This window comes from Ciona intestinalis, chromosome 11 (genome assembly GCF_000224145.3).
Source record: "Ciona intestinalis chromosome 11, KH, whole genome shotgun sequence".
Classification (NCBI taxonomy): domain Eukaryota; kingdom Metazoa; phylum Chordata; class Ascidiacea; order Phlebobranchia; family Cionidae; genus Ciona; species Ciona intestinalis.
In genome coordinates, this window is record NC_020176.2 from 4,037,574 (window position 1) to 4,049,955 (window position 12,382).

The window sequence follows — 12,382 nt, forward strand, 5'->3', positions numbered from 1 at the left end:
ACACGATCAAGATATTTGGATATTATGTGCTAAATGTGTCCCTCTTGGCTCTTGTTCTACTCTACTCTATAACGTGGTGTTGGGTTTGGTTTTAAATTTAAAAGCACATCAGTAAAAAACAATAAGACCGATATCAGACTTGTTAAAACCAAAATAAATGACCTTATATTTTGTAATTACCAGCAATGCGTCGTGTTAATCCGTGGCGATAGAAATAATTGTGCGTAACCCCAGACATAAATTCCCTGGGCGTTTTGAAATCTATTTTAATTAGGTATGTCGGACAGCTATAGATTTAAAGATCGCATAAAAACGAAGGCGTAATACAAAGTACGAATAAGTCTATTTGAAAAAGGTGTCTGTTTTAACCATTTTGTAAAACTGTATACTTCATAATGAAGTGGTAAATGTACTTAGCATTCATTAACATCACGCGTCTATGCAAATAAAATGCACTTCTTTTAATTATTAATTCCCTCCGAATTCTCGTTTCAATGATTTTAGAAAATGCAGTTCACCAGCTACGTGTTAAAATATTTATAAACACAGGATCGGCTACACGCGTATCACTGAGTAGTGTCCACTGCGGTCTATTACTGTAGGCCATGTGTCCATTCAAATTATTTGAAATATGGTCGCGTGGGGGAAGATGGGACATCTAAACATTCTATTTTCCCGTCCTATTTGGTAGTAAACAAAGAATATTCAAAGAATGATAAAACCGTATCCCCACGACTCCCATATAGACCGTTGTTAATTGTTTAAATTACGAACACTGTATTTGGATCAGTATGTGCTAAAGGTGTCCCACCTGCTTCTATAGTATTCTATATAAATAGCGAGTAAGCGGCAAGTTAATTGGACGCCTATTAGTTTCAATGCGCTATAGCGTTCGATTTTTGCTAAAATTTAGAAATCTGTCATCCCAATGCTTTGAGTATGCTGGATAATGAACTATACGACGAAGCGCGCAAAAAGGAATTTAGGCCAGAGTTGTCATAACAAATTTAAGAAGTACACAAATAAATCGGTCGTATTTTTTTCCGTATAGAAATTCTCCAATTTCTCAAATTAAATCCCCGAAGTAAACGTGTTTGTTTATGCGTGATATAGTTAATTGGCGTTGATGCAAGTATAGTCTGGGATGAGACAAAAACTAATTTCGATAAAACAATATAGGCCAAGTTTGAAGTAATAAAGTGTAAACCTGCATGTCTGAGCCAATAAATTATACCTTATATATGACTCATTCTATTGGCAAAGCACGTTAGCTATTGCTATAGGGCTTTGTATACGAAACAAAACGTATGCAAAAGTATAAAACCTAAATGGGCATATACCAACAAAATTAAAATTGCTGGTATACGGATAGGCTTTAATGTAATCTAAAGGTACCAGAAAGTTTCAAATAACGAATGGGTCCGTGGAAACTCGCGTGAGATCGAACAGCAAGAGTATGTTCTTTTGTTAAAAGTGGTCGCATTACACATATATATGCAATGTTGTTTATAAACACGGTGGAAGAGAAGTCCTACACTGATCTTACCTTCACAATGTCTAAAACCTCTTCAAATGAAAGAACACCATCTCCATTTTCATCGTACAAGTAAAATGCGAGCGAAAGTTTTTGTTCGAGGGTTCCCTTTGACAAACAACTAAGGGCGATCATAAATTCCCGGAAATCAATCGTTCCTAAAAAATAGAATGTTCCATTTATTTACTAAAAAAAGGACGCGGTAAAGTAACAACTGGTGTATATGTATATAGCTATATAGAACGTTTGTGTAGGTGTGCAGGAGAAGATGGGTGATATTTTAAAGTTTTTTAACGGCCCATTTGGAGATGTAAACAAATCTTTACAGAATTATATGTAACTGTATTCTCGCTGCTTTAAAAGTACGTTGTTAATTGTTAATAACACGGTTCAGAGATCTGAGATATTGATTGTTAACGTTATCATTTTTATGTTTCCATAACCTCACGTTCTCACAGCGTTAGTATTTCGGCAATATAATTATTTGCAATTTGTAGCTGTTGTCCTTTCATTTGCATGGCTGTACCGTTATTATGTAAATCAATACATTTATTATATCATCGTATACCTATAGCTTCAATGCATGTAGGTATGATTTACGCCAATCTGCTTTTTATGATTAAAGCATTAAACGCGCGTTCAATAATATGCGTATAGTGATAGGTGCTTGGGAATTTACAAACATTATAATTAATTTCATACGCATCCTATCGTACAAACGCATTGAACACTTCAGCACGCAACTCATTTGAAAATGCCGTAAAACGTCATGCTATATTTATGAGCTTAGCAAATCTATCGACAGTATGGATTTTTTAAGCATGCGGGTAGGAATATACGTAACGCATGTCCGACATATCATGACGTTATACCTACCGTCATTATTTTGGTCAAAAGTTTTGAAAACTTGTTCAACCTTTTCCCTCTCTTTCGCGTCGTCAGAGGAAAAATTCCGATAGATTTTTCGAAATTGCTTCTTAGTCACGTGGCCACAGGGGTAATCCTGTCAGCAGATGTCAAAATGCGATGTTACTTTATTGCTAGCTGTAATATAGTGGGTGGGGGCCGGAGTCGAAACACATTTGGCACATAATATCCAAATATCCTGATCGTGTTTGGAACAATTAACAACGGTATATATGGTAGTCGTGAGGATTACGGTTTTATTTTTTGTTTACTTCCAATCGGGACGGGAAAATAGAATGAGAAGGTGTCCCATTTTCCCTCACCCTACTATATATTCCATTTGCTAATCTAAATCACTATCATATTTCAGTACGTTGTCCACCAATCGTTAAATTTAATACTATAATGAAAAGGTTAATGAATTGAAATAGGCTCCAACGGCGACTACCAACAACACTTGCCTTGATAAACTCGCCGTAATAACTTTTCAATTCGTCGATATTGAGACCTGTCTTCATCGAGAGGTCGCGGACCTCGTTGCCCGCCATTTGCGACACTTGTTGTCTTTTTGAGCTGCAGCATTGTCCCATGCCGTATCCCGACGAATGTGTTGCCACCCACCAGCTTCGACTCATACGAAAATAATATCCAAACCAGCAGCACTTCCGGCCACCCCCGTTGAATGACCTTTAAATATGCATGCATTATTAATGCTCTGGGTGAAGCTACGCGTGTTCTCTTCACACGGAACATGTTTCATGAAACAAAACAGAAATGCAGCCACGTTTTAAAAAGACGAACAAACCGCAAAACCTTTTGATTCAACGGCTTTACATCAACGACCTTGAAGTACCTGTTACTTGTGTACGCCCCGTCGTGTCCACAGGCAGTTCTTACGATGCAGTGTCCTTCCTCCTATACCCTGCTGTTCTTCAAACTGTCCGACTGAATCAATATTCTGTAATCTTATGTAGGTGATTTCCACCCTTTATCAACATAGTGGAGACTAATTCACTGCAAAGCTGTTGAACAGTTTTATTTTGTTAAAGTGGGAAAATATATCAAGGCTAAAGAGCCATCGATGCATTTTACGACTGACCTGCTCCGCTACATGAAGGTTACAACTTGTAGATTGACATTTTCATTGCTCTACGGCATTTATAAATTGGTTTCAACGCATTCGTCAGGACATAATTCCCCTTATTGCTCCACATTTAACCTTAAACTGCCAGATAAGACCTCTAAATTAAATCTGCGTTCCGATAGTCCTAGGCACCTTGGCTAATTTGAAACTACGCATTAGAAGATCTATATATGTATTCGTTTTCGTCGGCGGAATGAATTGATTTTCCCTGGCAGCTGATTCAACTATCGGGTTAAAACGTCCCGCAAATTACAAAAGTCCGTCTCGAGGGATGTTAAATTGGGGAATTGGTCGGTATTAAGTGAATCTTGCTTTAAAACCCTGCTATTCAAGGCCTTGCGATCAATAACACGAGGACATTTCAATGAAAATATTCCTTTCAATCTTATCCGTCTATGTCACCTGAATTGAACATCCAACTTGTAATTTATTCCGTTCAACGCACGCCCTCGTCCTCCAGCCCGATCATGTTAATTGTTCGTAATATTTCGGTCTCCAGAATGAATGCCGTATAATCTGTTATACTTTCGTATACCGTCTCACAAAATACTTAACTCTTTTTATGTTTTTTAGTCTATTTGATTATAACTTTCGTATTTTTTTATACATAGAAAATATAACATTTATATATCTATATCTCTCTATATATAAGTATATATAACAAGTTATTACATGGTTATGTTATATCCTTATACACGCCATACTAAAACATTTGCACATACACATATGCCTTCCATAGCATTATTATTTTATCTTATTTCTCGCTCACTAAATAGAAAGTCACAGTCGCAGAAATCCGTGTGACGTAAAATTGACAAATAACACGTGCTTGGCGCTTCTATGCGCTTGACTTGCGACTTGTAATCGATATATTAACTGCTATCCCTCCAGTCCTAGCTGTGGCAATGCAGTCTAAGGCCGTTCTTTCCTATCCTATATGTCAACGGTCGATGCGGATAAGCCTTATTGCAATCGGACAGCAGTAGCTATTTTGTATATTGATTTTGCTAAGAAATATATTATGTATTTAAGTTAGAGTTATTTAAAAACTCTTTGACAATTAGGTTGCATGACACCTTTTCTTATTAGGTTTCCAATTGAACGTTTTACATCGGTACCTACTCCCAAAAGACCAAAACTTGCAAGGAAAATGTCTTTGACCATTTAAACACTTTTTCATACTTTGAGTTATCGAGTTTTGAACCTTAACGGTGAAACTCTTAACTTTCCTCCATGAGCCTAAAATTGTTTTCCAGTTCACATCGTTCTTATTCATTTAGCGAAAACGCATTCTATTTTATTCCAAAATAGGATATATGCGCCATATAGTAGGATGGGGGAAGATGGGAGACCTTTTCAACCTATTTTCTCGTACATTTGGTAGTAAACAAAGAACATTCAAAGAATTATAAAACCTTGTCCTCGCGACTTTTATAGACTGTTGTTAATTGTTTAAAACACGATTAGGATATTTATATATTTTGTGCTAAAGGTGTGCCATCTTCCCCCATCCCACTATATATAAATAAGCGCACCTAACATTTAAAAAATGTCACTGCTGTGGTTTGTGTAATCGTGTTTCTTCGAGGGATATATTTAGTATAGATACAGCACGCTAATATACTGTAGTGTGGAGCATAAAAAACTGAAGCACGGCTCTACAAATATTGCGCAACTTTAAAAGTAGAAAAAAGATTCCATATATGTTCCTCATTGTGGAGTGGATTTCTATAGCCGCGTCATCCCCAGGCCTCCTTTTCCGATGACACTTCAAAGAAACCAAACCTGTAATTCTAATAATTGTCGATTAGAGAAAATCGTGTATTCGTAACATCTGCTTGACCGCAAGGTGGTGTATTTCGCACACCAGAAGATCAGCATCTCGAAATTTTTCCATTCTTGGATATATAATAAAAATAACACCGCTGTGAACTTGTACAACCTTTTCTTTGCCGTTGAATTGACCAACGCAAGAGCCCTTATCAGTTCTCCGTCCATCAATGGCTTGGGTGATTTAACCCCAAAATGATGGAAAGCGAAGAAGTGGCAAGTTCTATTACGCAGCATGTTTGTTGTGTGTTTGCTGCTTTACTTTGCTGAAAACTAAAACAACTCTTCATACCTTTGAGGACAATTGAAACAGATGCTTCGTTATGCTTCATTTTTACTTAAATATTGTATTAAAGTTATCTGCCTTATATTAATCTAAAAGGACATCTCTCTAGCATAAGTTTATAAATGATTGGTATAGGTACTGTAAACTATATAGAAGCAACCACGTTTTAAAACTGACTAACCGGCGTCGGGCATAAAGAACTGCGTGATCAAGAACTTACGGACGAGTTTTTCATTAAAAGTACTGTTTAACACAGACGAGGACCTGAAATAATGGCACTTAGGACACTTCTAGGACCTACTTACACTTTGTTAATTGAGAGCTAGGGAACTATTATGAAGTACGCGACAGGCTATCAATAGACTTCAATACAATGTAGATTCGTACAAACTGTATCCGAGCTTTCCTATACGAATTCAAACTGTCAACTCAAAAGCTAACAAGATGTTTCTGATTAATTGATGTTTACAGCTATAATGAGCAGTTGAAACTGTAAACAAATCTAACTTAGCATAACATATATAGTAGGTTGGGAGAAGATGGGACACCTTTTCATTCTGTTTTTTTTTGTCCCATTTGGTAGTAAACAAAGAACATTCAAAGAATTATAAAACCGTATCCTCACAACTCCCACTGACCATTGTTAATTGTTTAAAACACGATCAGAGTATTTGGCTGTTATGTGCTAAAGTTGTCCCATCTTCCCCAATCCTACTATAGTACTGTGGGTATGGGGAAAATAAGACAACTTTAGCATCTAATATCCAAATATCCTGACCATGTTTTAAACAATTAACAATGGTTTATGCATGTCGTGTGGTCTGTGCATGTCGTGTATAATTCTTTGAATGTTCTTTGTTCACTACAACATGAGACGAGAAAAATAGAACGAAAATGTGTCCCATCTTTCCCCACCCTACTACATTGGGTTTTTAATGGTATTACAATTATATAAAACAACATTCAAAAATACTGTTGGGTGTAAATACTTTGGTTCATAAAATATAATATAAAACATACCAAAGCCCTCAGTTGTTAGTCTTACGTGATTGGTAAAAAACTATTTTAATTAGTCCCCTTTTACCAACACCCAGGAATAGTTTAGCCTCAAAGCGCAGTGAAGCATGTCGGGACACCATTATGACGTGCGCCACGATAGCGGTCGCGAAAGTTGAAACTCCAAATTGCAAAATAGGGTTGGAAAAGTTGGTCACGCTGCCGGCGCGTGATCGGTAACCTTGTGCGGCGGTGCCCGCTTGGTTCAAATCGCTCCGTTACACACAGCGTGTTTTATATAGATGTCAAGATGTGAGGAGCGTAACAGAATATGACATCTGTCGGTCGAGCTCGCAATAAAACTGGCTTTAAATTTTCTAGATTTTGCAAAATGGTGTTGCAGAAAAGCTTACGCGCATTCCCGTTTTTGCGCGAGTGCTCCAATTTCCGATAAAAAGTGATCAGCAATTGCTGTAATGTCGTTACATGTTACGATTTTTGTATGTATGAGATGATGGGATAAGTTATACAGGATGTTGATAACTTTTGCACGCAAAATAAATGCAGTTATTACATTGGGTGTATATTAAATATTATAATGTTTGTATGCATACATCCATAATAATGCAAAAACGTTGTTTATAAGTTTATAACTAATCTGAAAGTGGTTTCTATTTTTAGAGTTTAATTTGCCACTGAGTTTCATAGTTAAGTAATTTATCATCAAGCAAAGAAAAATGGTAAGCTTAACTAAGCCTAATTTTTATTATAAAGTATATTGAATGCAATATGATATATAAAAATGTTGTAACATGTTTCTTTATTTTTTGGCTTCTGACCGCTTCAGTTCTGTTTGTTATATTTTTACAACTGTTTTTTTTCATTTCATTTTCTTAAAATTTTTCTATCTCGCCAAACATTTATTTGTCATCCATATTTAATGCACAAATGTATAAATTAAACACAAAAATATTTGAATGACATTTTTCAAACTTCTCTCAAGTTTTTGGTTTAATTGAATCCCGTTGTGCGACGACACCAGGCTAATGTTTCCCAGTATAATGTGGTCATCATTCGTCATATGTTAATTGATATCATGAATTGACACAGGCTGATGGTTTGAAAGTCCTTGTTACTGGAGCAGCAGGTCAGATCGCGTATTCCTTGTTGTATTCAATTGCTAATGGAGATGTGTTTGGCAAAGATAAGGTGAATATAATATATGTAGTTAAATGTAACTTATTTATTCTCGCCTGGCTTGCAAAGACCGCCGTTATAGCACGGGTAAATGACTTGTGTGGCTGGAAAATAACAGTCGTTATAATGTAGGTGTTCTGTTTCATACACCTGATGTTGAGACCAAACCTGATGTTTGGTACCGTAGCTTGTTCAGGTTACCACCGGACATATTGTGACAGACAAAGTGTTGTCTGTTTGAATATTTTTTAATCTTTTTTTAGTTTTGAAACGTTTTCAAAAAATGTTCATGCTTTATATTTTTAGTCCATAACTCTAGTAATGCTCGATATTGCTCCGATGGCTGAAGCTTTGAAAGGTGTGGTCATGGAATTGCAAGATTGTGCCTTGCCAAGTCTCAAAAGTGAGTTCTATTTGATAAAAATGCTTCAGTGATGCTATGTTTTATTCATAACATGAATAACCACTGTCATTTTGATTTTAAACTATGTATCATAGGCCTATACATTTGTTGTTTTATTATTAATGCTTTTTAAGGCAATTTAATACTAATAGAGTCATTCAGTTAGTCCAAGCCTAGCAGTAAGTCCTGCCCCAACCCCCAGTAGGCTTAATGGTAATCTTCTGACAGCCCAATTAACACTGCAAGAAAATACTTCATGTATTTGAGCTTTTAGAATATATATAACCATAGTTTATTGTAATACATTTTGTATCCCGAAAACAAAAGATTTAGTTAAAGATTTTTATTCAAAAAAGTAGTATGTATTTGTGCTTTGGCAAATAAGAAATAACCCAAATATTTAGACGTCATTTCAACCACTGACGTGAAAGAAGCTTTCACTGATATTGACTTCGCCATCCTGGTTGGAGCCATGCCACGCAGACAAGGAATGGAAAGGAAAGACCTGTTGAAAGCGAACGCGAAGATATTTGTGGAGCAAGGACAAGCTTTGGAGAAATATGCAAAGAAGACAGTGAAGGTAATGGGTGGGGTGGTTTGGAAGTTTTATGGATTTCTGTTCTGAATTTGCATATAGTTCCTAATCTATTCTTATCCATTAAACAATTGTAATTGTAGTCTTTGTAATTTTAGCAGGTTTTGTAATTTTAGCAAAATATTTTGTGAATTTTCTGGATATGAATTAAAATTTTCTTGGTATATTTAGGCGCTTCAAGCCAGTTTGACAACTTGCCTTGGGCTGTTTAAATATTTAATCACCATGTGGTTTGGACCAACAGTTAATTTATTAACTTAAACATGGAGTCTATGTAACATATAATGTGTCTAGTTTGGTATAATATGGTATAGACTATAGTATGTACTAATGCGCAATTAATAGTAATACCTCTACATACTGGAATACGCCTTTAATAGTTGTAATAATTCTGTTTGGATCTTATCAATTACAACTTTTAACTGTCATTCTATTTCTTTCTTTTCTTGTTTTACTTCAATGTGGTTCTTTACTGTAATAAGCAAATAAAGAAACTCTCTATATATGTATATGTTAATGCATGTTATGTTATGTTATCTTGATGCGATTCTTACCGAATATTTTGTTCTAAACACGTTTCCACTGCAGGTGTTGGTTGTTGGCAATCCAGCGAACACAAATTGCCTCATAGCCCTCACATGCGCACCAAGTATCCCGAAAACCAACTTCACGTGTTTGACGAGACTTGATCAAAACCGTGCACAGTCTCAGGTAAAGAGGTTAACTTTGTGAAGTTGTTCTTAAAGGTTGCTCTATGTAAGAAGCTGCCCCTTAAAAGCCTACACACTTTTTAGTAATGCAGGCAATACTATTACTACAAAATGAATAATGACTCTTAATAGTTGCAGTTTTGTTCCTCAGAGCTCTTCATTAGAGTATTTTTATTACTGTACAACAGCAGAGGTAATACTATGCATAGAATCTGGCCAAATATAAGCATTGTATCGTTTCTATGTAACCAGTTCACAGGCACCGACAATATTACGCCCAACATCAATCGGTTGCCATGTTATTTGCCTATTAAATTCCAGGGTTGGCTAGCCCTCTTCTGGTTTGGCGCCTATTAACCAATCTATAAAGCAGTTATTTAACTAATGAATATATAAACAATAATTTCTTCACCAGATTGCTTCACGTCTCGGTGTGTCCAACGACAGTGTGTCTAACATGATAATATGGGGAAACCATTCATCAACTCAGTTCCCCGATGCAGCTCATGCGTCTGCTGTAGTTGGTGGGTCTACAGCTAATGCAGTGGAAGCTGTAAAAGATGATGCTTGGCTTAATGGAGACTTTATATCTGTAAGTAATCCATGAATATAACTTGTAATGAATAAATGTAATTGAATGTAACTCTATCCTTTCATGGTTAGAAAACGACAGTTGTTACAACTTAATATCCGGTTTCATACACCTCGTGCCTCTTTTGAGCTACCATGTATGTAACTTTGTGGGTGATTATTTTTCTGTATGACTGGATTTGGAAAACCCATATTAACCCAGAGTTGGAGTTATTGCTGTTAGTATTTAAATCATTTTGTTAAAACATTTTGGTTTTGTTCACAGACTGTCCAGAAGCGTGGTGGTGCAGTCATTGCTGCTCGTAAGTTATCGAGCGCCATGTCGGCAGCAAAGGCGATCTGTGACCATGTTCGTGACTGGTATTTTGGTACCAAGGGTGACAAGTGGACATCTATGGGCATTTACTCGAATGGAAGTCATTATGGTCTTCCAGAGAACATTGTGTACAGTGTTCCAGTTCGTATTGCGGTAACTAAACTTGTGGTTATTTATATACATATATATTAGATGATTGAGCGAAGGTACAGGTTTCTCAGCAAAAATTAGAAAAAAGTAACAGGTTTTTTATTGAAGTTTTATGTGCAATGTTTGGAAAGTTATGCATATAGTTGAGTATAGAATTAAATGTGTTATGTACTGTAACATTGTAAAGAGTTATTTAGTAAAATATATCCAGGCAACAATATATGCAGGAATCAGATATATTTTACGAATATTGAACAGTTAATACATTAACTATTGAAAATAAATAACTTTAGAAACTTGAGTTGTGACCAATTAAATGGGGACAATGAACAATTTCTTCTGTTCTACCCAATCTACTTTATCATTATATTACCGCCTAACCTTATACAGCCTGGTGGAGAATACACTGTCGTAGAGGGCCTTAAAATCTCTGATTTTGCTCGCTCCAAAATGGACGCGACAGCCCAAGAATTACTGGAGGAACGCAATGCTGCGTGGGATTTCCTACCTACCAGTTGACTTCTTTCACGATCTCAGCTTTAAACAACATCCACACACCACTCACGCATAACCTGACTGGACATTGTTTAACATCTAGAATCCGTATATATGAATTGTAGCTTAGTTTTTAAAATATTATACAGTTTTGCAATGCATTGGGTGATGTGTGTTCGTTGTTATTTAATTTCCAGCTGCAACAGCAGCGTAATCCGCCCAGCAATTTATTTAACAAAGTTCCAACAAAAGTTCATGTTTTTTTGCAAATTTAAAAAAAAATTGTTTTGAATTCGAATTTTTATGGTTGGGATCGTGGCCCAGTGGATTGTATTCTGTTAATTCTTAGCAAATGGTATATTACTGAATGAACGTGCTTACAATTTCTTTTCGAACCACAAAATACAATTATGAATGAAATAATGTGCAATGTTCGATTGTGAAGTCTATTTGCTCGCTTAAAACTTTGGTACAATGTGTTTTCATTTACAGACATTTTGCTCAAAATTTGTGGGTGTTTTTAATGCTCACAAGCGCCGTCTAGCGGTTTAGCAATTTTGCTCATGACTGGAAAATCCCGATTAATGTCTGAATCGGATCAAGTGTGTATTGTGAACCTTACCCGGCGCCGCTTTATTTTAGATTAAGATTTTCTACTAAACGTTTACTTTGAAGTGACTTCGATTCTGCGTGATTATTATAATGCTATACAGAGAATCTTCACGGAACAGATTATCTCATTGCTTAGAAAACGCCTACTGTCGCATTTTTCGCACTTGACAAACATATGGAACATACACTTTGTGCTATTTATGCATTTATTTGTGTAAAATGGTCCCCTTCTCTGTAAATTCGGATCCGCCCCCATGTTACCATTTACCGTGCAAATATGCAACTCTTGTTTTCACAAAACAATTTAACCATAGCGTGTTAAAAGTGGAGTTTTACTGATTCTTGGTAGAAGAAAACAACAAGTTCTGTTTTTGGTTTTTCGTTCCTGGAAGTGAAAGTAATCCAAGTTAAGACCGAGATTAGAGGAGCTATCGAGTCTGTTAACTATTTGGGAAGAAAAGGCTTTCGTACTAAAAGTATCTTAAACAACTGTACAGATAACGTTTGATGTTAAATTGTTGTTTTTTTTCAGCTGCAGAATTTTTAACTTTGTGTAAGGTGTTGCGAGAACACGAATCAGTAATTCTGTAGCTGGTGGACTTCTGCCATAAGTTATG

The 12,382-nt window shown here is 36.1% G+C and overlaps 2 protein-coding genes and 1 non-coding gene across 4 annotated transcripts in view; 1 reads left to right on the forward strand and 2 right to left on the reverse strand.

Annotated features, from left to right (window-relative positions):
* LOC100184062 (neurocalcin homolog) overlaps positions 1–4,938 on the reverse strand; it is a 6,461-nt gene extending 1,523 nt beyond the window's left edge. The window contains exons 1-4 of the mRNA XM_002125455.4: positions 3,294–4,938; positions 2,902–3,127; positions 2,411–2,537; positions 1,547–1,692 (exon numbers count right to left, since the gene is read on the reverse strand). Of these exons, the coding sequence (XP_002125491.3) occupies positions 1,547–1,692; positions 2,411–2,537; positions 2,902–3,075 (447 nt within the window). The 5' untranslated portion in view covers positions 3,076–3,127; positions 3,294–4,938. The remainder of the gene's footprint in view (positions 1–1,546; positions 1,693–2,410; positions 2,538–2,901; positions 3,128–3,293) is intronic.
* The window catches only part of LOC100187217 (malate dehydrogenase, cytoplasmic-like), a 34,272-nt gene continuing 22,231 nt past the window's right edge, over positions 342–12,382 (forward strand). The window contains exons 1-9 of one of the 2 annotated variants that reach the window (XM_018814138.2): positions 342–355; positions 7,378–7,436; positions 7,807–7,905; positions 8,200–8,296; positions 8,701–8,876; positions 9,480–9,602; positions 10,017–10,193; positions 10,458–10,661; positions 11,049–11,576. In XM_018814138.2, coding sequence (XP_018669683.1) covers positions 7,434–7,436; positions 7,807–7,905; positions 8,200–8,296; positions 8,701–8,876; positions 9,480–9,602; positions 10,017–10,193; positions 10,458–10,661; positions 11,049–11,177 — 1,008 coding nt within the window. In that variant the 5' untranslated portion in view covers positions 342–355; positions 7,378–7,433 and the 3' untranslated portion in view covers positions 11,178–11,576. Of the gene's footprint in view, positions 356–7,377; positions 7,437–7,806; positions 7,906–8,199; positions 8,297–8,700; positions 8,877–9,479; positions 9,603–10,016; positions 10,194–10,457; positions 10,662–11,048; positions 11,577–12,382 lie in introns of those variants that run through there. The other variant, XM_026836602.1, reaches the window with a different exon arrangement.
* Positions 5,545–5,646, reverse strand: mir184 (microRNA 184). The gene has a single exon (NR_032347.1). It is a non-coding gene; the product is annotated as a microRNA 184 (primary transcript).